The sequence below is a fragment of the Scyliorhinus canicula genome, chromosome 18 (assembly GCF_902713615.1).
Source record: "Scyliorhinus canicula chromosome 18, sScyCan1.1, whole genome shotgun sequence".
In the NCBI taxonomy this organism is placed as follows: domain Eukaryota; kingdom Metazoa; phylum Chordata; class Chondrichthyes; order Carcharhiniformes; family Scyliorhinidae; genus Scyliorhinus; species Scyliorhinus canicula.
Window position 1 is genome coordinate 82,668,051 of NC_052163.1, and position 18,238 is coordinate 82,686,288.

At 45.7% G+C, this 18,238-nt stretch overlaps 2 protein-coding genes across 2 annotated transcripts in view; one reads left to right on the plus strand and one right to left on the minus strand.

Moving 5' to 3' along the window:
* LOC119952927 overlaps positions 1 to 18,238 on the minus strand; it is a 1,042,551-nt gene that overhangs the window by 638,831 nt on the left and 385,482 nt on the right.
* LOC119953601 (procathepsin L-like) overlaps positions 1 to 18,238 on the plus strand; it is a 32,572-nt gene that overhangs the window by 5,715 nt on the left and 8,619 nt on the right. Inside the window, exons 3-5 of the mRNA XM_038778021.1 lie at positions 1,192 to 1,314; positions 4,247 to 4,486; positions 15,244 to 15,468. Of these exons, the coding sequence (XP_038633949.1) occupies positions 1,192 to 1,314; positions 4,247 to 4,486; positions 15,244 to 15,468 (588 nt within the window). The remainder of the gene's footprint in view (positions 1 to 1,191; positions 1,315 to 4,246; positions 4,487 to 15,243; positions 15,469 to 18,238) is intronic.

Sequence of the window (18,238 nt, forward strand, 5' to 3'; positions counted from 1 at the left end):
GGAGCAGCTGCTCATGAGCCTTCACTCCCTGAACGTCATTGGACAAGAGGAACAAAGGGGGGAGGGGGCGGGGAGGTGGTGTTCCCACCTTACAGCCTCCTTCCCATTTAAATGCTCCTCCCCCTCATCACAAACTCACCTCAGGGAAGGAAGGGAATTAAATTCAGTCTTTGGTGTAAATTAATTTACTGGATTCCACTGGGCCTCTGTTGAAGTTACCATAGGAACCATAAATACACCTGGAGTAGCTTCATGACCATTTGCTTTGTAAACATATCGACATTGTCATCACACTCACCAATCAGAACACCCCCCAAAATTAATGGAATGGGGAGGCAAAATCTTTTTTTAAATTAAAAATGCCCAATTGTTTTTTTTCTAATTAAGGGGCAATTCAGCATGGCCAATCCCCCTACCCTGCACACCTTTGTTTGTGTGGGTGAGACCCACACAGACACGAGATGGGATTGAACCTGGGTCCTTGGCGCCGTGAGGCAGCAGTACTAACCACAAAGCCACCGTACCGTCCAGAGGGGACAAATTCTAACCTGGGAAATGCATGATCCATCTTTCCGCTCAACTTCCAATTTTCTGTTGTTTATCACAAAACATTATGTTCAGGGATAAAGATGTTGACCTTATTCAACTGATTATTCCTACTACACTTTCAGGCTGGGATTCCAGAGTGGGAAACGTGCCGGGTGGGGTGACGCAGTCAGGTTGAGATGCAGAGAGAGATTCAGTCTCAGAGACATGACAGGAGCAAGTCGAGCCTTACCGTCCCTGAACAAGTTCCTGCTGGTCATACATTAGTATGCCATGATGCTCATTACATTAAAATTGTTAAAAATTACTTCTACCTTTCTGACAATGTCAGCGGTACACGAGGATCTCGTGTGACTGCAGGAGCTGGCTGCTGACACATAAACAAAAATGCAGCTGACTTCCAGCTCTGTCATCAGGACTGCGCACCCCAGAAAAAAGACTGCCTAAAGCTTTGATCTCAGTCGCGGGTTCAATCTGCTTTACCTTTCTGTGTCTATGGGAAGAGGAATGAGTGTATCTTCTACAATATAAATGAGAGGATAGAAATCTGACAGCAAAATGTAACTTTAGTTTTTGCATCAGGATTCTAAATAATTTTACAAAATGAAAATGTTACAGCCTGACTGCCTTAATGTCTTTATTCAGGAAGAAGAGACCTACAGGAGAAAGATATGGGAGGACAATCTGAGATACATCGAACAGCACAACCTGGAGTACTCAATGGGGAAACACACGTTTACTGTGGGAATGAACCCGTTTGGAGACCTGGTGTGTACAAGATGTCTAGAAGGTGGATCAATTAGATCCAAGTTATTGTGGGTACTATTACTGAATGAGGTGTGATATAAGACCATATTAAACAGGAACAGGAATAAGTCCCTTGATCCTGCTCTGGAATTCAACATTGATCCGACATTGCTCACGTCCACTTTCCTGCCTTGTCCCCGTATCTTTTGATTCACAATACACAAGGACTCTGCCCTCAAAGCTCTCTGTGGCAAGGTGTTCTGAAGATTTGCAAACCTCTGAGAGAAGAAATTCCTTCTCATTTCAAGTCTTAAATTGCCACCACTTGATTCTGAGACTATGCCTGCTGGTCCTAGACTCTCCAATGAGGGGAACATCCTCTCAGCTTTTACCCTGTCAAAAGCCCCTTAAGAATCCTATATGTTTTAATGAGATCACTTGTCATTCTTCTAAATTCCAAGGAGTAGAGTCCCAACCTGTTTAAACTTTGCTCATGAGGCAATCCTTCCACACCGGGGATTATCCTGGTGAACCTGCTCTGAACTGACTCCAATGAAATAACGGGCCTGGATTCTCCGGTACCCCAGCCGCATGTTTTTCGGTGACGCTCCATTCGCTGCTGGTGGGATTCTTTCTTCCCTCCACTTGCCAATGGGATTTCCCGTTGAAGCCACCCCACGCCATTGGTAAACCCACAGACAGGGGTGCACTGCCAGCGGGAAGAAAGAATCGCAATGGCTGGAGAATTCCAGCCAATATCTTTCCTTAAATAAGGAGAGCAGTACTGCTCACAGTAATCCAAACGTCGCCTCACCAGCAGATTGTACAGTTGTAGCAAGACTTCCTGACTCTTATACTCTAACCCCCTTGGAATAAGGGCCAACATTCCATTAGCCCTCCAGATTACCTGCTGCACCTGTGCTAACTTTCTTTGTTTCTTGCACAAGTACCCCAATCCCTTCGTATTATTGCTTTCTTCATTTAAATAATACCCTGTGCTTTTGTTTTCCCTTCCAAAATAACCAACTTGATTAGTGGTATCACAGCACCTCATTATAACAAAGAATTTACCGTCCGTTCCCAATGTTTCTGTCAAAATAGATTCTTCTCTCCTTTTGATATCTAAGTGCATTATGTTTGCTCTGACAGTCAGCCAACACCATCGGCTCGTTTGTCTGCTGTACTTTCTGAACAAAAATCATGGGATGGCTTCATCGGCACCAAACCAAATGACAATTTACAAATGATGTCTGCGTGGGTTTCGCCCCCACAACCCAGAAATGTGCCCCTTAATTGGAAAAAATAATTGGGTAATCTAAATTTATTTTAAAAAAGGTTTGTTTCAAACACGAGCTTTCGGAGCACTGCTCCTTCCTCAGGTGAATGGAGAGGTATGTTCCAGAAACATTTATGTAGATAAAGTCAGAGATGCCAGACAATGCTTGGAATGCGAGCATTTGCAGGTAATTAAATCATTACAGATCCAGAGATAGGGGGTAATCCCAGGTTAAAGAGGTGTGAATTGTCTCAGGCCAGGACAGTTGGTAGGATTTTGCAAGTCCAGGCCAGATGGTGAGGGGTGAATTTAATGTGACATGAATCCAAGATCCCAGTTGAGGCTGCACTCATGCGTGCGGAACTTAGCTATAGGTTTGTCCTCGGCAATTCTACGTTGTCGCGTGTCCTGAAGACCGCCTTGGAGAAAGTTTACCCGGAGATGAGAGGCTGAATGCCCTTGACTGCTGAAGTGTTCCCCGACTGGAAGGGAACATTCCTGCCTGGTGATTGTCGCACGATGCCCGTTCATTCGTTGTCGCAGTGTCTGCATAGTCTCGCCAATGTACCACCCTTTCGGGTTTTGCCAAATTGTGGGCGAGCGGTCGAGCGGTAGGAATGTTTTGTATTTGTGTAGCAGTGGTCCAGGATGTTTGGGCCTCTGGTGGAGCAGGTGACGTGTTGGTGGTAACTTGGTAGTATGCTCTTGAACTTGGCTTGATTGAAGTCCCCAGCTGCAATGAACAAGGCCATGGGATGTTTCGTTTCAAGGCTATTTGTGGTGGTGAATATTTCGTCCAGTGCGATTTTCACGTTTGCATGGGGTGGGATGTAAACTGCCGTCTGGATAACAGAGCTGAACTCCGGTAAAAGGTAGGAGGGGCGGCATTTTAGCGTCAGGTATTCTAGGTCTGGGGAGCAGAAACTCGGCAGTGTTGCTACATCTAGGCACCAGGAGGTGTTGATTAGGAGGCAGACCCCACCTCCCCTTGTCTTGCCTGAAGGTGCCGCACGGTCCATTCGGTGGATTTAGAAGCCCTCTGGTTGCAGGGCACAGTCTGGTGAAGCAGGAGTGAGCCATGTTTATGTGAAACAGAGCACACAGCAGTCCCTTAGTTTTCTTTGAAAAGTGAATCTGGCTTTAAGTTCGTCTAGCTTGTTTTCTAGAGATTGGACATTAGCTAGGTGTAAGGGAACTAAGGCCAGGCTGGTGATGGAATCTGAGAGCCTTCTGATCAGGATGGTTCAGTTAAACGCCAATAAACTCAGCCATTATGTGGGATTTTACCCATTGTCCTCACTGCGAAAGTGCTCTGGAAGTTTCGAATGACCAGAAGATTCTCAAATTATTTCACACTAAATCAGGCATCACTGCTGCCATTGTGTTTGTTGTACCCTAGACCAGAGAGATAATTTATCACCTTCAGGATCTCAACCCACCTTTATCCTGGAGTGTGGCGAAATGGATGAACCATTTTCCTGCAGTTCTTTATTTTAGTCAAAAATTAGACATGAGCATGGAATGTCAGCGCTGCTTGAGACTTTAATCGCTCTTTTGGGTAAACTCAATGAATGGGTGAGAATGTGGCCTGATGCGGTTATCTACTCTCCTCCTGCACATTCTCTATTAAAAATCCATCCATTCATTAATGAATGCCTGATGTGTTTTCCTTTCTAGACTGATAAAGAGTTCGATGAACGCATGAACGGATTCCTCCCAATGGAAGCAGATAACTCAACTGAAGAATTTGAAGGAGACGAATTTGATGAGGATGAAGAAAGTGAAGGAGATGATGATGAACTTGATGAAGAAAGTGATGGAGATGATAATGAACTTGATGAACAAAGTGACAATGATGTGACACGTTTAATTGTCGATTGGCGTAAACGTGGCATTGTAACTCCAGTGAAGAACCAGGTAAAAATCAGGAAGAACCAATCTAGTCATTATTGGGGTGGGATTTTAAGTCAGCTGCTCTCCAAATTTCCCATACCACCCATGACGATGCCCACCGGTGTCAGGATGGGAAAAGACCACCCCAAGTGTGAGGTTCTAATTGGCTCTGGGTTTCGATCCTTTTTGCCAGAAAATGCCGCTGCTGCTTACTCACAGCAGCTGTTTATGTGCATTGGTTATGGTCGGGCATGAAATCATGGTGGGATTTGTTTGCGTAAAAATGTTAAATGTTGGATTCCAAAGTATAAAAGTTTTTTTTCTAAGATGTTAAAATAGATTTAAAATTGAAGTGTACAAGTACAATTGTTGCATGCTAAATAAGAATTTCATACCTAACCTGGCAAAACCCAAATCAGACAAGTTTCCGAGATGCGCTCTCCAAGCTCCTTGTCATATTATGTCCAGTCTCACTTCATGAGCATTGTATTGTATACTCTAATTATGCACTGTTTAATTATTCAGATGCCAAATGAAAAGTGAACGGGAAACACAATTTATATGGAAAGCACCAACCAACCTAGATATAAGTTGTGGAGGTTGGAGGAACAACTCCACCTGTTCCCCTCACCTTTTGATCAAAGCAGCCAATTCCATGTTGTGGCTTTTCTATGATAGTGTCTTAATCATTTAAACCAACACATTGATACTAATTAGAATTATCAGGATAATTATCTGGATAATGACAAAATCCATTCATATTATTCTAATCCTTAGTCAATGACCCCATCACTAAATTGTGTCACATCATCTGAGATGTCCCCTTTTAAATACAGCATTACATTGCTCCATATACATGAGATTAGAACATAAGAAATGGAAGCAGGAGTCACCCACTCAGCCCTTCAAGCCTGTTCCATCATTCAATATGACAATGACTGGTCTTTCAACTAAACGTATATAGAACTTTCGTGAGGCCACTGTGTGAAATTCTGGTCGCCACATTATAGGAAGGATGTGATTGCACTGGTGGGGGTGCAGAGGCGATTCACTGGGATGTTGCCTGGGATGGGAAATTTGATTTATGAAGAGAGGTCAGATTGGCTTGGATAGTTTTCGCTGGAGCAGAGAAGACTGAGTGGCGACCTGATCAAGGTGTACAAGATTATGAGAGGCATGGACAAGGTGGATAGTGAGTAGCTGTTTCCCCCAGTTGAAGGGTCAGTTACAAGGGGACACAAGTTCAAGGTGAGGGGTAAGAAATTTAAGGGGGATATGAGGAAAAATATTTTTACCTAGAGGGTGGGGACGATCTGGAATGCACTGCCTCGGAGGGTGGTCGAGGCGGATTGTCTCACATCCTTTAAAAAGTACCTGGATGAGCACTTGGCATGTCAAAACATTGAAAGCTATGGGCCAAGTGCTGGCAAATGGGATTAGTCAGGCAGGTCAGCTGTTTTTCATGTGTCAATGTTGACTCGATTGGTTGAAGGGCCAATTCTGCATTGTATTATTCTTTAAATCTGTGATCCTGCAAACTACTGGGTACAATTACTTACTTTTCTCAAACTCAGTTGGCCCAGGCCCTGAATGGCATTCATAATCAAAGAAGCAATTAACATAGTGCCCATTTGATGATGTATTTTTGCTGTTTCTCTTTTGTAGCCTCAATCACTCCCTGTCATTTAATTCTCCACATCCCATTAAATATCATTTTTTTTTTTTTCTTTTTTTTTTAAATTTAGATTACCCAATTATTTTTTCCAATTAAGGGGCAATTTAGCGTGGCCAATCCACCTACTCTGCACATTTTTGGGTTGTGGGGGCGAAACCCACGCAGACACGGGGAGAATGTGCAAACTCCACACAGACAGTGACCCAGAGCCGGGATCGAACCTGGGACCTCAGCGCCGTGAGGCGGTTGTGCTAACCACTAGGCCACCGTGCTGCCCACCCCATTAAATATCATTTAATCTCCATTCTAATCCCGGGACGAACTTTGACACCCAATACACTATCATCAAACCTTAAAACATACACTGAACATTCACAAATTAGTCCAAATTCTCAGCACAATTTTGTACATTTTTCTTAACCTCTTCTGAGGTCTTTTATTTTCCAAAGCTGCAATCAATGTTGTACTTGTGTCCACATTATTATTTCAAAATGACTCCAAATGCAGAGATCTGTATTGTTGGAATGCAAGGACTGGTCAATTCATTTTATAATCCTGATGAAAGTTTGTTCTTTAACAGACAACATGAGTCAGACGTTACTTGGATTCAGTCATTATTGCATTTAGGAATTGCACAATGTTCAGAATATGAATACAATCTGAATTCTGAATTATTTCAGTGTTCTCACGGAAGATGGTGGCACAGTGGTTAGCACTGCTGCCTCACAGTGCCAGGGACCCGGGTTCGATTCCAGCCTTGGGTGACAGTGTGAAGTTTGCACCTTCTCCCAGTGTCTGCCTGGGTTTCCTCCGAGTGCCACAAATATTGCCACCAAAGGGTCCGGTCCACCTCCTCCTTCATTATCCTGGCTAAGACCGTGAACACTCCCGCCCAGAATCTTCCCAATTTTTCGCAGCCCCAAAACATGTGCACGTGATTCACTGGCCCCCGTCCTACACCTCTCACACTCACCTGCTACCCCCTAAAATGACCCTCATTCTCGCCCGAGTCAGATGCACCCTGTGCACCACCTTAATCTGTATCAGGGTCATCTTTGCACAAGAGGAGGTCCCGTTTACCCTTCGGAGTGCCTCACTCCATATTCCCGAATTGATCTCCCCTCCCAACTCCGCTTCCCATTTCTCCTTGATCTTCACCACCTGCTCACCTCCCTGCTCCCCCAGCCACTTATATATATATCCCCAATTCTTGCCTCCCCTTCCACATCTGAAAGCAGCAATCTCAAAAGTGTATCCCGGCAACCTAGGGAACCCTCTCCAAACCTTTCGCGCAAAGTCCCTAACCTGCAGATACCTGAACTCACTCCCCCTCGGCAGCTCTACCCTCTCCCTTAGCTCCTCCAGACTGGCGAACCCTTCCTCCAAATACAAATCCACTTCCCTCCACCTCCTGTATACACTATCCACCCCCCCCCCCCCCTGCCCCCCCCCCCCCCCCCATGGATCAAACCCATGTTTCTCGCATAGCTAAATGTTTCTTCCATCCTAAAATGCCTCCTCAGCTGATTCCACATCTTCACCGTGGACTGCACCAGTGAGCTCCCTGAAAACCTACTCGAAGCCATTGGCAACACTGCCGTCACCATAGCCCTCAAACTAGACCCATTACAAGATTCCTCCTCCATCCTAACCAACTCTACCCCTTGTCCTTCCCACCACCGCCGCACCTTGTCCATATTCGCCGTCCAATAATAATGAAGCAAGTTCGGCAATGCCAACCACCCCTTCTGCCTCTGCCTCTGTAGCAGGGTCCTGACAGTATTTTAGTTTATCTCATTTTTAAAGATGGTTTTCCCAGTTCTTTATTTACAATTCAGATTAAACCGTTCAATAATTTCTCCATTATTTAAGCACTGTTCAAGGTTCATTAGCTCTTAAAGAGTGAACAGACCAATCTGAGGATATATCAAAATTATTGCTATAAACAAAAGATCTGCCAGATATTTATTGCACACAGGACTCTTTTAACTTCCATCAGTCATAAGTTAGAAAGATGCTGACAGTTTGCTAATGGCTATCACATTCCAGTAGAACCAACAGCAATAAAGAATGTTTATCCAATTATTCAACACAATTCCACAGACACCAATTACTCTCAACATTCAATTTTTAATAAACTCATATCAAATAATGATTTTCACCTAATTTCTAATCACACGAATTTCACTGTGGTTAACATCAAAGTCTAGTTTCCACAATTTAATAATTTCGTTAACTTCAATAACCCTGATTCCATTCCGTAATATTTTAAACTGGTAAATGGAGAAGAAGTAAATTTATCAAAACCACGCTTGCTTACAAGAACCCATTGAATTAAATAATTTTATTCTTCAGGCACCTTTTGAAATGACTGTAAAAATACTAAGTCGAACTGAAGAAAAAATTAGCCTCACAGTTAAACACACATTGAAAAAGATAGTGAAATAAAAAGGACATTCCATCCGAAATTCAGAATCCATGTTCTCCCTCAAACCTTTTACCTCCCACACAATTCTTGATATTCTTCTCTATTGTGATATCAAAGGGGTGTTACAGGCACTGCTTGGGCACATGACACAATTGGTTCCTGAAATCCAGGTTGGAACTCGAATAGTCATAAGTTCGAACCGATTTTCCTGTAGGAACAATAGTACAATTGGGGAATTGGTTCTTGAGCCAGGGCTGGAAATCCTTTGTGGGCACCTGGTGGTGTAAAATGCTCTCACCACTTGTCCTGTAATGCCTGCATGCCTCAGCACAAGTTCCTCGATTGTGTGGGAGATATACTGAAGCCATTCGATCACTGTCAGTTGCCTGTTTAACCTTGAAGTTCTGTGAGTCTGACCACATATTAAATAGAACATGAGTATATAAAAGCATTAACATTTCGATAGTTGGGCAAAAAAAATTAAACAGAATAAACACCTGTTTATAACGTAATAAAGATAGTTCGACCTGTCCAGTTATACAGGTAGAATGGAATAGAACCATAGAATTCCTACAGTGCAGAAGGAGGCCATTCAGCCCAAAGAGTCCACACCAACCCTCTGAAAGAGCACCTTACACAGGCCCACTCCCCTGCCCTATCCACATAATCCCAGCCGATTTTTAGACACAAAGGGGCAATTTAGTAAGGCTAATCCACCTAATCTGCTCATCCCTGGACTGTGGGAGGAAACCGGAGCATCCGGCAGAAACCCACGCAGACATGGGTAGAAACTGCAAACTCCACACAGACAGTGGCTCAAGGCTGGAATGGAGCCCGGGCCCCTGGCACTGTGAGGCAGCAGTGATAACCACTGTGTCACCATGATACCCCTAAAGGACAGCAGGGAGTGTCAATGTGCCTTTATGAATGTGTTGCCATGGCATCATAAACTCAAAACCGACTTTGTAAAGTCAAAATGGGGTGTCAATCTATAGACGTTATAAGTGCCATTTGTCAGAACTCAAATGTTGTAAAGTCGAGGGCTGCCTGTATCGATAGAGAGTGATGGCAAAATGGTGCTATCTGTTCTGTGGTTAATTAATTTTCACTTCCACTTTTCTCTGCTCCCCCTTCTATGATTAATCCCTCAGCATTTTATTCTCAGTCTGCCTCCAATCACTTCCTTCACATTTCTACATTTGATGGTTTCTTGCTAATAAAGCACAAGTTCCTGGATTCTACTGCATATACTTTTTGTTTCATCCATTGGAGTTTTATTGGCTTTCATTCCATTTTCCACAACTGACAACTCCACTTACCATGCAAGTGAGGATATCCCTCACCACATTCATCAACAAGAAAAGCTCAATCTTGCGAGGATATAATCTCACAGCACCTTAAACCACCCACTTCTACCACACCTGGATTTTTACACATCTCTCTTGCAACCCAAAACTCACAATCCCAATTTTGCCTAGAACACGTGCAACACCCTGATCATATTCAGATTGACAGATATACCCTGTGTAAAACCAGTTCTCTCACCCCTCATTGAACCACCAAATAGGTGGAATAGTAAATTGCAATGAGGAAATAAGAACCTTACAAATGGATATAGATGGGTTAGGTGAGTGGATCAAAATTTTGCAGATGGAGTTTAACGTGGATAAGCGTTAGGTTATCCGTTTGGTTCGGGAAAATGGAAAGGCAACTTATTATCTATATGCAGAGAAAGGTCTGAGATATGATTCGGTGCAGAGGGATCTGGATGTCCTGGTCTCAGAAAACTAGTATGCAGGGAAGGCAGATAATAAGGAAGGCAAATGGAATTTTGGCCTTTATCGCAAAAGAAATAGAGTACAAAAATAAGGAAGTGTTGCTGCAACTGTACGAGGCATTGGTGAGACTGCACCTGCAGTACTATGTACAGTTATTTGAGGAGGGATGTAGTTGCATTCGGGGAAATTCACAGGAGGTCTCTAGATTAATTCCAGAGATGTGGGGTTTGTCTTATGTAGAAAGATCCAGCAGTTTAGGTCTTTACTCTCTCGAGTTTTGAAGAATGAGAGGAGATCTAATTGAGGCATATAAGATGGTAAGAGGTATTGACCGAGTAGACATAGAACAAATATTTCCTCTTGTGGGACAATCTAGAACGAGAGGTCATAGTTTCAGGATAAAGGGTGGCAGATTTAAAAGAGGTGAGGAGAAAATACATCTGTCAAAGGGTCGTGAATCTGCTCTATTCACTACCCCAGAGTGCGGTGGATGCTGGGATACTGAGTAAATTTAAGGAGGAGATACACAGATATTTAATTAGTAATGGGTTGAAGGGTTGTGGAGAACAGGCAGGAAAGTAGAGTTGAGGCCAAGATGAGCCATGATCGCATTGAATGGCAGAGCAAGCTCGAGGGGCTGAATTGCCGACTCCTACTCCTAGTTCTTATATTCTAAATGATTGCAATCTCATTCAATGCCTAGTCTGTTACATAGACTCCAGAGGGTGTTTCATTCTAAAACTCAATTAAATTAATCCAGCATCTTTATTTTTCCAAGGCTGGCTCCACTTAATCAACTCTCCGATGCAGTTAATTGGCCTTCAGTTCATTGTTTCTAAACCCCGACACCAGCTGAGTGAGCCAACACCAGTAACTAACTTGTTGCCATTAGAACATAGAACATAGATCATCTTTTCTTGGGAAAGGGTGTCACATTTATCACTCTAGTCTTTTGTCACCTCCCCGGCATTTGGGGAAGATTGGAAAATTATCTTCACTCCCATTCCCTTTTGAATTCAGGCTGAAAGCTGTCAGACATGACAATTATCTATTTTAAACAGAACCAGCCTTTCCAATGTGTGTGCGTGGGTTTCCTCCGGGTGCTCCGGTTTCCTCCCACAGTCCAAAGATGTGCGGGTTAGGTAAATTGGCCATGCTAAATTGCCCGTAGTGTCCTAAAAAGTAAGGTTAAGGGGGGTGGGGTTGTTGGGTTACGGGTATAGGGTGGATACGTGGGTTTGAGTATGGTGATCATTGCTCGGCACAACATCGAGGGCCGAAGGGCCTGTTCTGTGCTGTACTGTTCTATGTTCTATGTTCTATAATGCAGCCTGCCCACCAATTATTGCCCCCATATCCATTACCTCACCTGCCATGCATCATGCACTCTCTTTAATTGTTTCATCGTAATCTCCCATTTCCCCCTTCATCCGAGGAGCCCAGGCTTTGGATCCCTTAGCTTTCCCTCTGGTTGTAATATCCCTCGCCTTTATCTGAAACATCAATGCATTAATGATCACCCATTATCTTCCAGTTTTTCCTGTCCATTTTTGGTTCTGTTTGGTTGCCCCATTAACACTTCATTCACTTGATCCATTCATTTCACAGCACCAGATCTAGCAATGCCTCCTCCCTCATTAGACCAGGAGCATTCTGGGAAATGAAATTCTCCTGAACACCTTTCAGAAATGCCTCCTCCCGTTTCCCTTTACTATAACACTTTCCCATTTGATGCTAAACTCAGTAACATCCCTCAATATCATCACTCCCTACTTTTGCACTTCTTGAAATGAAAATGAAATGAAATGAAAAATGAATGAAAATGAAAATGAAAATTGCTTATTGTCACAAGTAGGCTTCAATGCAGTTACTGTGAAAAGCCCCTAGTCGCCACATTCCGGCGCCTGTTCGGGGAGGCTGGTACGGGAATGCTGTGCTGCTGGCCTGCCTTGGTCTGCTTTAAAAGCCAGCGATTTAGCCCAGTGTGCTTTGTGATTCACTTCTTTGTGATTTCTCTGCATATTTTCCCCTCTGTCTCACTTTCCATCTCTGGAAACTTAGATAATACCCCCCCCCCCTCCCCCGAGTTGTGTAATCATCCACATTTTGCACCATGTCTAACGAGTAGATTCTGTCCTTTTACCTCCAGGACATCCTCGCTTTGCAACACAACATCAACACGGTAGCACAGTGGCTAGCACTGTGGATTCGCAGAGCCAGGGTCCCAGATTCGAATCCCCTCTGGGTTACTGTCTGTGCAGAGTTTGCACGTTCTCCCCGTGTCTGCGTTGGTTTCCTCCGGATGCTCCGGTTTCCTCCCACAGTCCTCCCACAGTCCAAAGACGTGCAGTTTAAGTGGATTGGCCATTCTAAATTGCCCTGTGTCCAAAACGGTTACGAGGGATTATTGGGTGGAAGTGAGGGCTTAAGTGGGTCAGTGCAGTCTCAATGGGCCAAATGGCCTCCTTCTGCACTGTATGCTGTATGTATGTTCCCTAATTGCTGCCATCCTACCTCCCCCTTCTATCCCTATTTTGTCTGAACATTTTGTATCATTGAATATTCGCAGCCTTGTCCGCACCATCAACCACGTTTCTATTATTGCTACTACGCCATATTTCCACTTTGATCTTTGTGCTTGTAACTCACCAACTTTATTCACTACTCTGTGTGTTAACGTACATGTATTCTTAACCTGTCTTTGCAGCCATGCTTAGTCGACTCCTGTCGAATGTGATACTATTTCCTTCTAAGATTAAGGTAAAGTCACCATAGGCCATAGATGACCATAGGCTGCTTCCCCTTTGAGGGGGAGAGCTGACTAATGGTGATTTAACCTGAGGGTCACCACACCTCAGGCGAGGGTCAAGGTTGAGAACATCGGGCCTTCATGAATAACCTCAGCTAGTGCAGGAATTGAACCCACATTGCTCACCTCGCTCTGCATCATGAACCAGTTGTCCAACCATGTGAGCTAAGGCTCCCGAGGATTATCCAACACTTCACTTGAAGCACCTTGTTCCACTTTACTACTTTCTGGTGCCTAACCCACTGTCAATTAAATTGAAAATCTCCCCAACTGTTAGAGGAAATTGATCCCAGGCCTAATGGGATGTCTCCTGTTCTTTTTGAGTCGGTACCTCCTGTACCAGAGCTGGTCCCAATGTTCAGAAGCCCTGAAGCACTCATTTACTGCACTTCAAGCCACACGTTGATCCTCCCGATTTTTCTATTTCTACTCTCGCTAGTCGGGAGAGTAATCCAGAGCTGTTACCGTTCTCCATGATTCCTGAAACTTTGACCATTGGCCCACAATCCCTATCCTCTTGATGTCATTGATACTGACACAATTTCTGGCTCACTCTCTTCACCCTGCAGTATATTCTTCATGATGTCCTTTGCCCTGACATCAGTGAGGCAACTTACCACACAGCACTCCAGACAACATTTACAGAAACACCTAACTATGGAATCTCTTATAACAATTACATTTCTATTCCATCTGTTCTCCCTCTCTGGAGCCCCTTGCCGAAGGATACCGCAGTCTGGACTGCACTCCTTTGAGGTGTTGTCATTCACAGCCACCACCAACGTTGTGTATCTGCTTGAGAGTGACTCCCCAAAAATACTTGTACTTTCTGCTTCTTCCTACTCCTCCAGATATCCACCCACCTCCCATCCTGAAGGCTCCTTAGCTGGGGAGTGACCATCTCCTGGAACACAGGAAACTCCCGTCCTCCCTGATGTTGAGCTTCCCCCTCCAGCTCGGCAACCCTGAGCTCCAGCTGAAACAGCTGGAAACACTTCCTCCACATGTGGATTGGAACCTTGGTCACAAGCAGTGGGCTGACTTACTTTGCCCATGATTCTATCCCTGACCTTTCTTCTCAAATTATTCCCCGGTTAATCAGAATCAGCACTGAAGAGTAAGAGTGAAATCCATACCCTCCCAAACCTGCCACACAGACACTCACTGATCCCATGTGTCTTCTAGAAATCTCATTAAGAAGATGAACTAACTTCGTCGGTGTAAATCTGCACTGCATCTGACAATGCAAAGATTTTGGGTGCGATCTGCTGGCCATGGTGCGCCAGAACAGGGGATCTTGCAATATATCACAATCTGAATCCTGCCCATTGTAGTCAGCTTCAGTATTCGGCACATCTGTGTATTAGAGTGAGACAGCTAGTCTCGCTCTAATATGTAGCTCGCCTGATCTGCCAAGGCCCTGGGATCTAACCCCTTCATCTTGGACAACTCAGGCGAGAGCTGTTGGTTCCCACAAATGGGGACAAGGAGGAATGGCAGTTGGGGCAAGGGGTCTCCCAAGGATCTAACAGGTGGTTGCCCTCGAGGCAGGCTGGCACCCTGACACTACTGGTCCCACCATGGCAGTGCCAGCCTGGCAACCTGGCAGTGTGACCTGGGTTTTCCAGCCTGGCACTATCCACATGGCACTGCTAGTTGGCAGGGGCACTGACAGAGGTGGCATTTTTCCCACATTAGGTATCGGGCTGGGGATGCCCTGCATGTCTGGGTAGGGTGCAAGGGCTCAAGAACCCCCATATTGATGACCTAGTGCTTTGGGGGGGGGGGGGGGGGGATGCAGGGATGGGTTGGGGCAGGGTGGGGGATGGTCAATCTCCTCCAGCACTGAGGAGTTCTGGCGAGCAGAGTTCCTCGGTGCCTGAAATGGGACTAACTGCGGCCTGGGTGGGGTGTTCACTGCTGAGGCCCCGGATTGAAACAAAGTCCAGTTAGATGGAGTGATGATTCTCGGCGCTGTGAGTGCAGGGAAACACCCGGCTCAACGCACTCGACACGGGACTCTGTTGCAAATCGGTTAGATCACACCAGGAATGTTTAATCAGAATGTTATTTTATTTCTGTCATGACCAGGGAGGCTGTGGTTCTTGCTGGGCTTTCAGTGCGACCGGTGCCATCGAAGGACAGTGGGCTCGGAGACGTGGAAAACTGATTTCCCTGAGTGAACAGAACCTGGTTGATTGTACCAGAAAATATCGTAACCATGGATGTCGAGGTGGATGGATGGCAAATGCCTTTCGCTATGTGAGAAACAATAAAGGCATCAACACGGATGCAGATTATCCATATACTGCTACGGTAAATCTCTTTTAAATGCTTTTCCAATCCCCAGTTACAAAATGTTTACAATATTCATGGTATTAGACTGTGGAACCCAGTCCAAATAGAATGGAAGCTGACATCCAGCTTTGGATCAATTCTTCCCTGAGAATCTGCTCCCACGTTTCCACCAATGTCACCCTCTAACCAGCGTGAGGGAGGTTGAGAGAATATCACCTTTCATGAAGGGACTAGTTCTCTCTTTCATTTCTCCCCTTTTCTTGTAATGATCCCTCAAATCTCCACTCAGCACCTCCTGCTCTCATGCAGTTTGAATGAGGAGTTCAGAGTGTTAAAGTTCATTCATATTTCTGCTCCCCATTCTGTGAGGCAGAATGTTGATGCGACAGGCGGCTGACAAAACTCTAACCGGCTCTGACCTGTGGAATGTACAACCTCGCCCAGTACAACAGTTACCCTGTCAACATAACCATGCACAAACGAGAGCACAACATGGCCGGTTACTGCCCTGCACCCCCCTCCCCCCGGCTTCCCGAAAGCTGTTGCGCCTCGTAAGGTCTATCCAGATCTACCAAAATTTACAATCTGATTCCTGCCCACAGTGGGGTGGAAGGTTAGCCATGCCAAGGTGCCCAGGTGGCACCAGCAGTGCAGGGTATCTCTCTGCCCAGAGGGCATGCACCTGGGAGCCTCCAATCCCCTGGGAGACCCCCAGCAGTCCTGTTCCACCTGGTCCTCATTGGTGGAAACCAGCACTGAACAGCATTCATCCGATGTTTCCAAGGCGAGGGAGTTAGATCCCACACCTTGGTTGGATCTCAGGAATGCATATTAGGGTGAGACTGGCTGTCTCACTCGAATATGCAGATCCAACAGATATCACATCCGAACATCTCGCGAGATCTCGCAAGGTGCGTTGAGCTAGGTTGATCCCGGGAGTCCGGTCTCCCGGCATTTACCGACCACATTGCTTTTCGGGCGCAGCGCAGCCGGTAGATCCCGCCCAGAAACCTTTCCGTCAGATCGCATCCACAGAAAAATAATAATAATCTTTATTAGTGTCACAAGTAGGCTTACATTGACTCTGTAATAAAGTTACTGTGAAAATCCCCAAGTCGCCACATTCTGGCACCTGTTCGGGCATACTGAGGTAGAATTCAGACTATCCAATTCACCTAACAGCACGTCTTTAGGGACTTGTGGGAGGAAACCGGAGCACCTGGAGGAAACCCATGCAGACACGGGGAGAACGTGCAAACTCCGCACAGATAATGATCCAAGACGGGAATCGAACACGGGTCCCTGGCGCTGTGTAGCCACAGTGATACCCATTGTGCTACCATGCCGCCTATACTGCCATAAATAAGACTAGAAGAGATTATTTTAGTCTCTTTGGTTCCCCCATATGCTTGATCTGGCTGCCCAGTTATTCAAATATAAGCTGTTTCTTTAAAATGAAGGAACAGCTTTGGCTGGATTCTCCGAGACATCACGCCAAAATCGCGAAACGCAATCGGCTGGAGAATTGGCTCCGACGCTGAAATTGGGTTTGACGCTGGTTTCGTGACGATTTTGGATTCTCAGGACCCCCTAACCCGACAAAACCGTGCAGACTTCAGCATCACATTACCCGCCCCGACGACCGATTCTCCGGGGCGCATAATGCTCCGGGTTGGGGGGGGGGGGGGGGGTGGGCGCAGGTTACCTGTGTGTGGCAGGTAGGGAAGTTGGTGACAGGGGCACAGTGCTGGGTACTCACCCTGGCTGCCCTGAGGAGGTTGTGCAGCGTTTTTCTGTACTGGTGTGCAGTCCGGGCCACCTCGCTGACAGCGTTGACGGCGCCTGCCACCTCTGCCCAGGCATGGCGAATGATGTCGCCTGCTGTCCTCTGGCCCAGCCCGGTATACAACACCAGTCTCCTCCCCTCCACGCCGTCCAGGAGTCTCTCGAGTTCACCGTCCTGAAATTGCGCTGCTGCTCTCCTGGCGGCCATCTTGCCTGCGACGCTGTGTGGGGGGGGGGGGGGGGGGGGGGGAATTATTAAGTGCAGCCATGGCGTTGCGTCAATGACGGAACTTTTTCTTTCCAAATTTAGTGTACCCAATTAATTTTTTCCAATTAAGGGGCAATTTAGCGTGTCCAATCCACCTAGCCTGCACATCTTTGGGTTGTGGGGGAGAAACCCACGCAAACACGGGGAGAATGTGCAATCTACACACGGACAGTGACCCAGAGCCGGGATCGAACCAGGGACCTTGGCGCCGTGCGGCTGCAGGGCTAACCCACTCTACCACCGTGCTGCCCGTCAATGACGGAACTGGCGAATCAGCAGCCGGTCCATCAGGCGTTTCATGGGCCATTTCAAAGTTGGTGTGAAAGCTATTTGAAAGATCGGCCTCTGTCTCAATCCGGTCATTTGGTGAGAGAGGTGTTTACTCATTAGGAATGTAATTGAAGCTGCAACTTGATTTGAATATTGGGGTGTAATTAAGAAGCAATTTGGTTTGAAACAGTTCTCTGTGAATATTTGTGTAAATTGTCTTTCGTGCTGGTGTTTCTCTCACAGTCACTGTTCTCAGTGTTACACTGGGAACAATGCGCCAGTGTACGTGTGTGCGTGAGCAGTTATAGCAAGGTGACAGTGAGAACGATGCAAAATGTAGCAATTCATCCTCACCATCCTGTGCTAAAAATTGTAGAGAGGGGTGATGAGGGTCTCGCGAGAGAGATACAGAAAATCCTCTGCTCAGTATAGTATCATAGGATCCCTATAGTGCAGAAGGAGGCC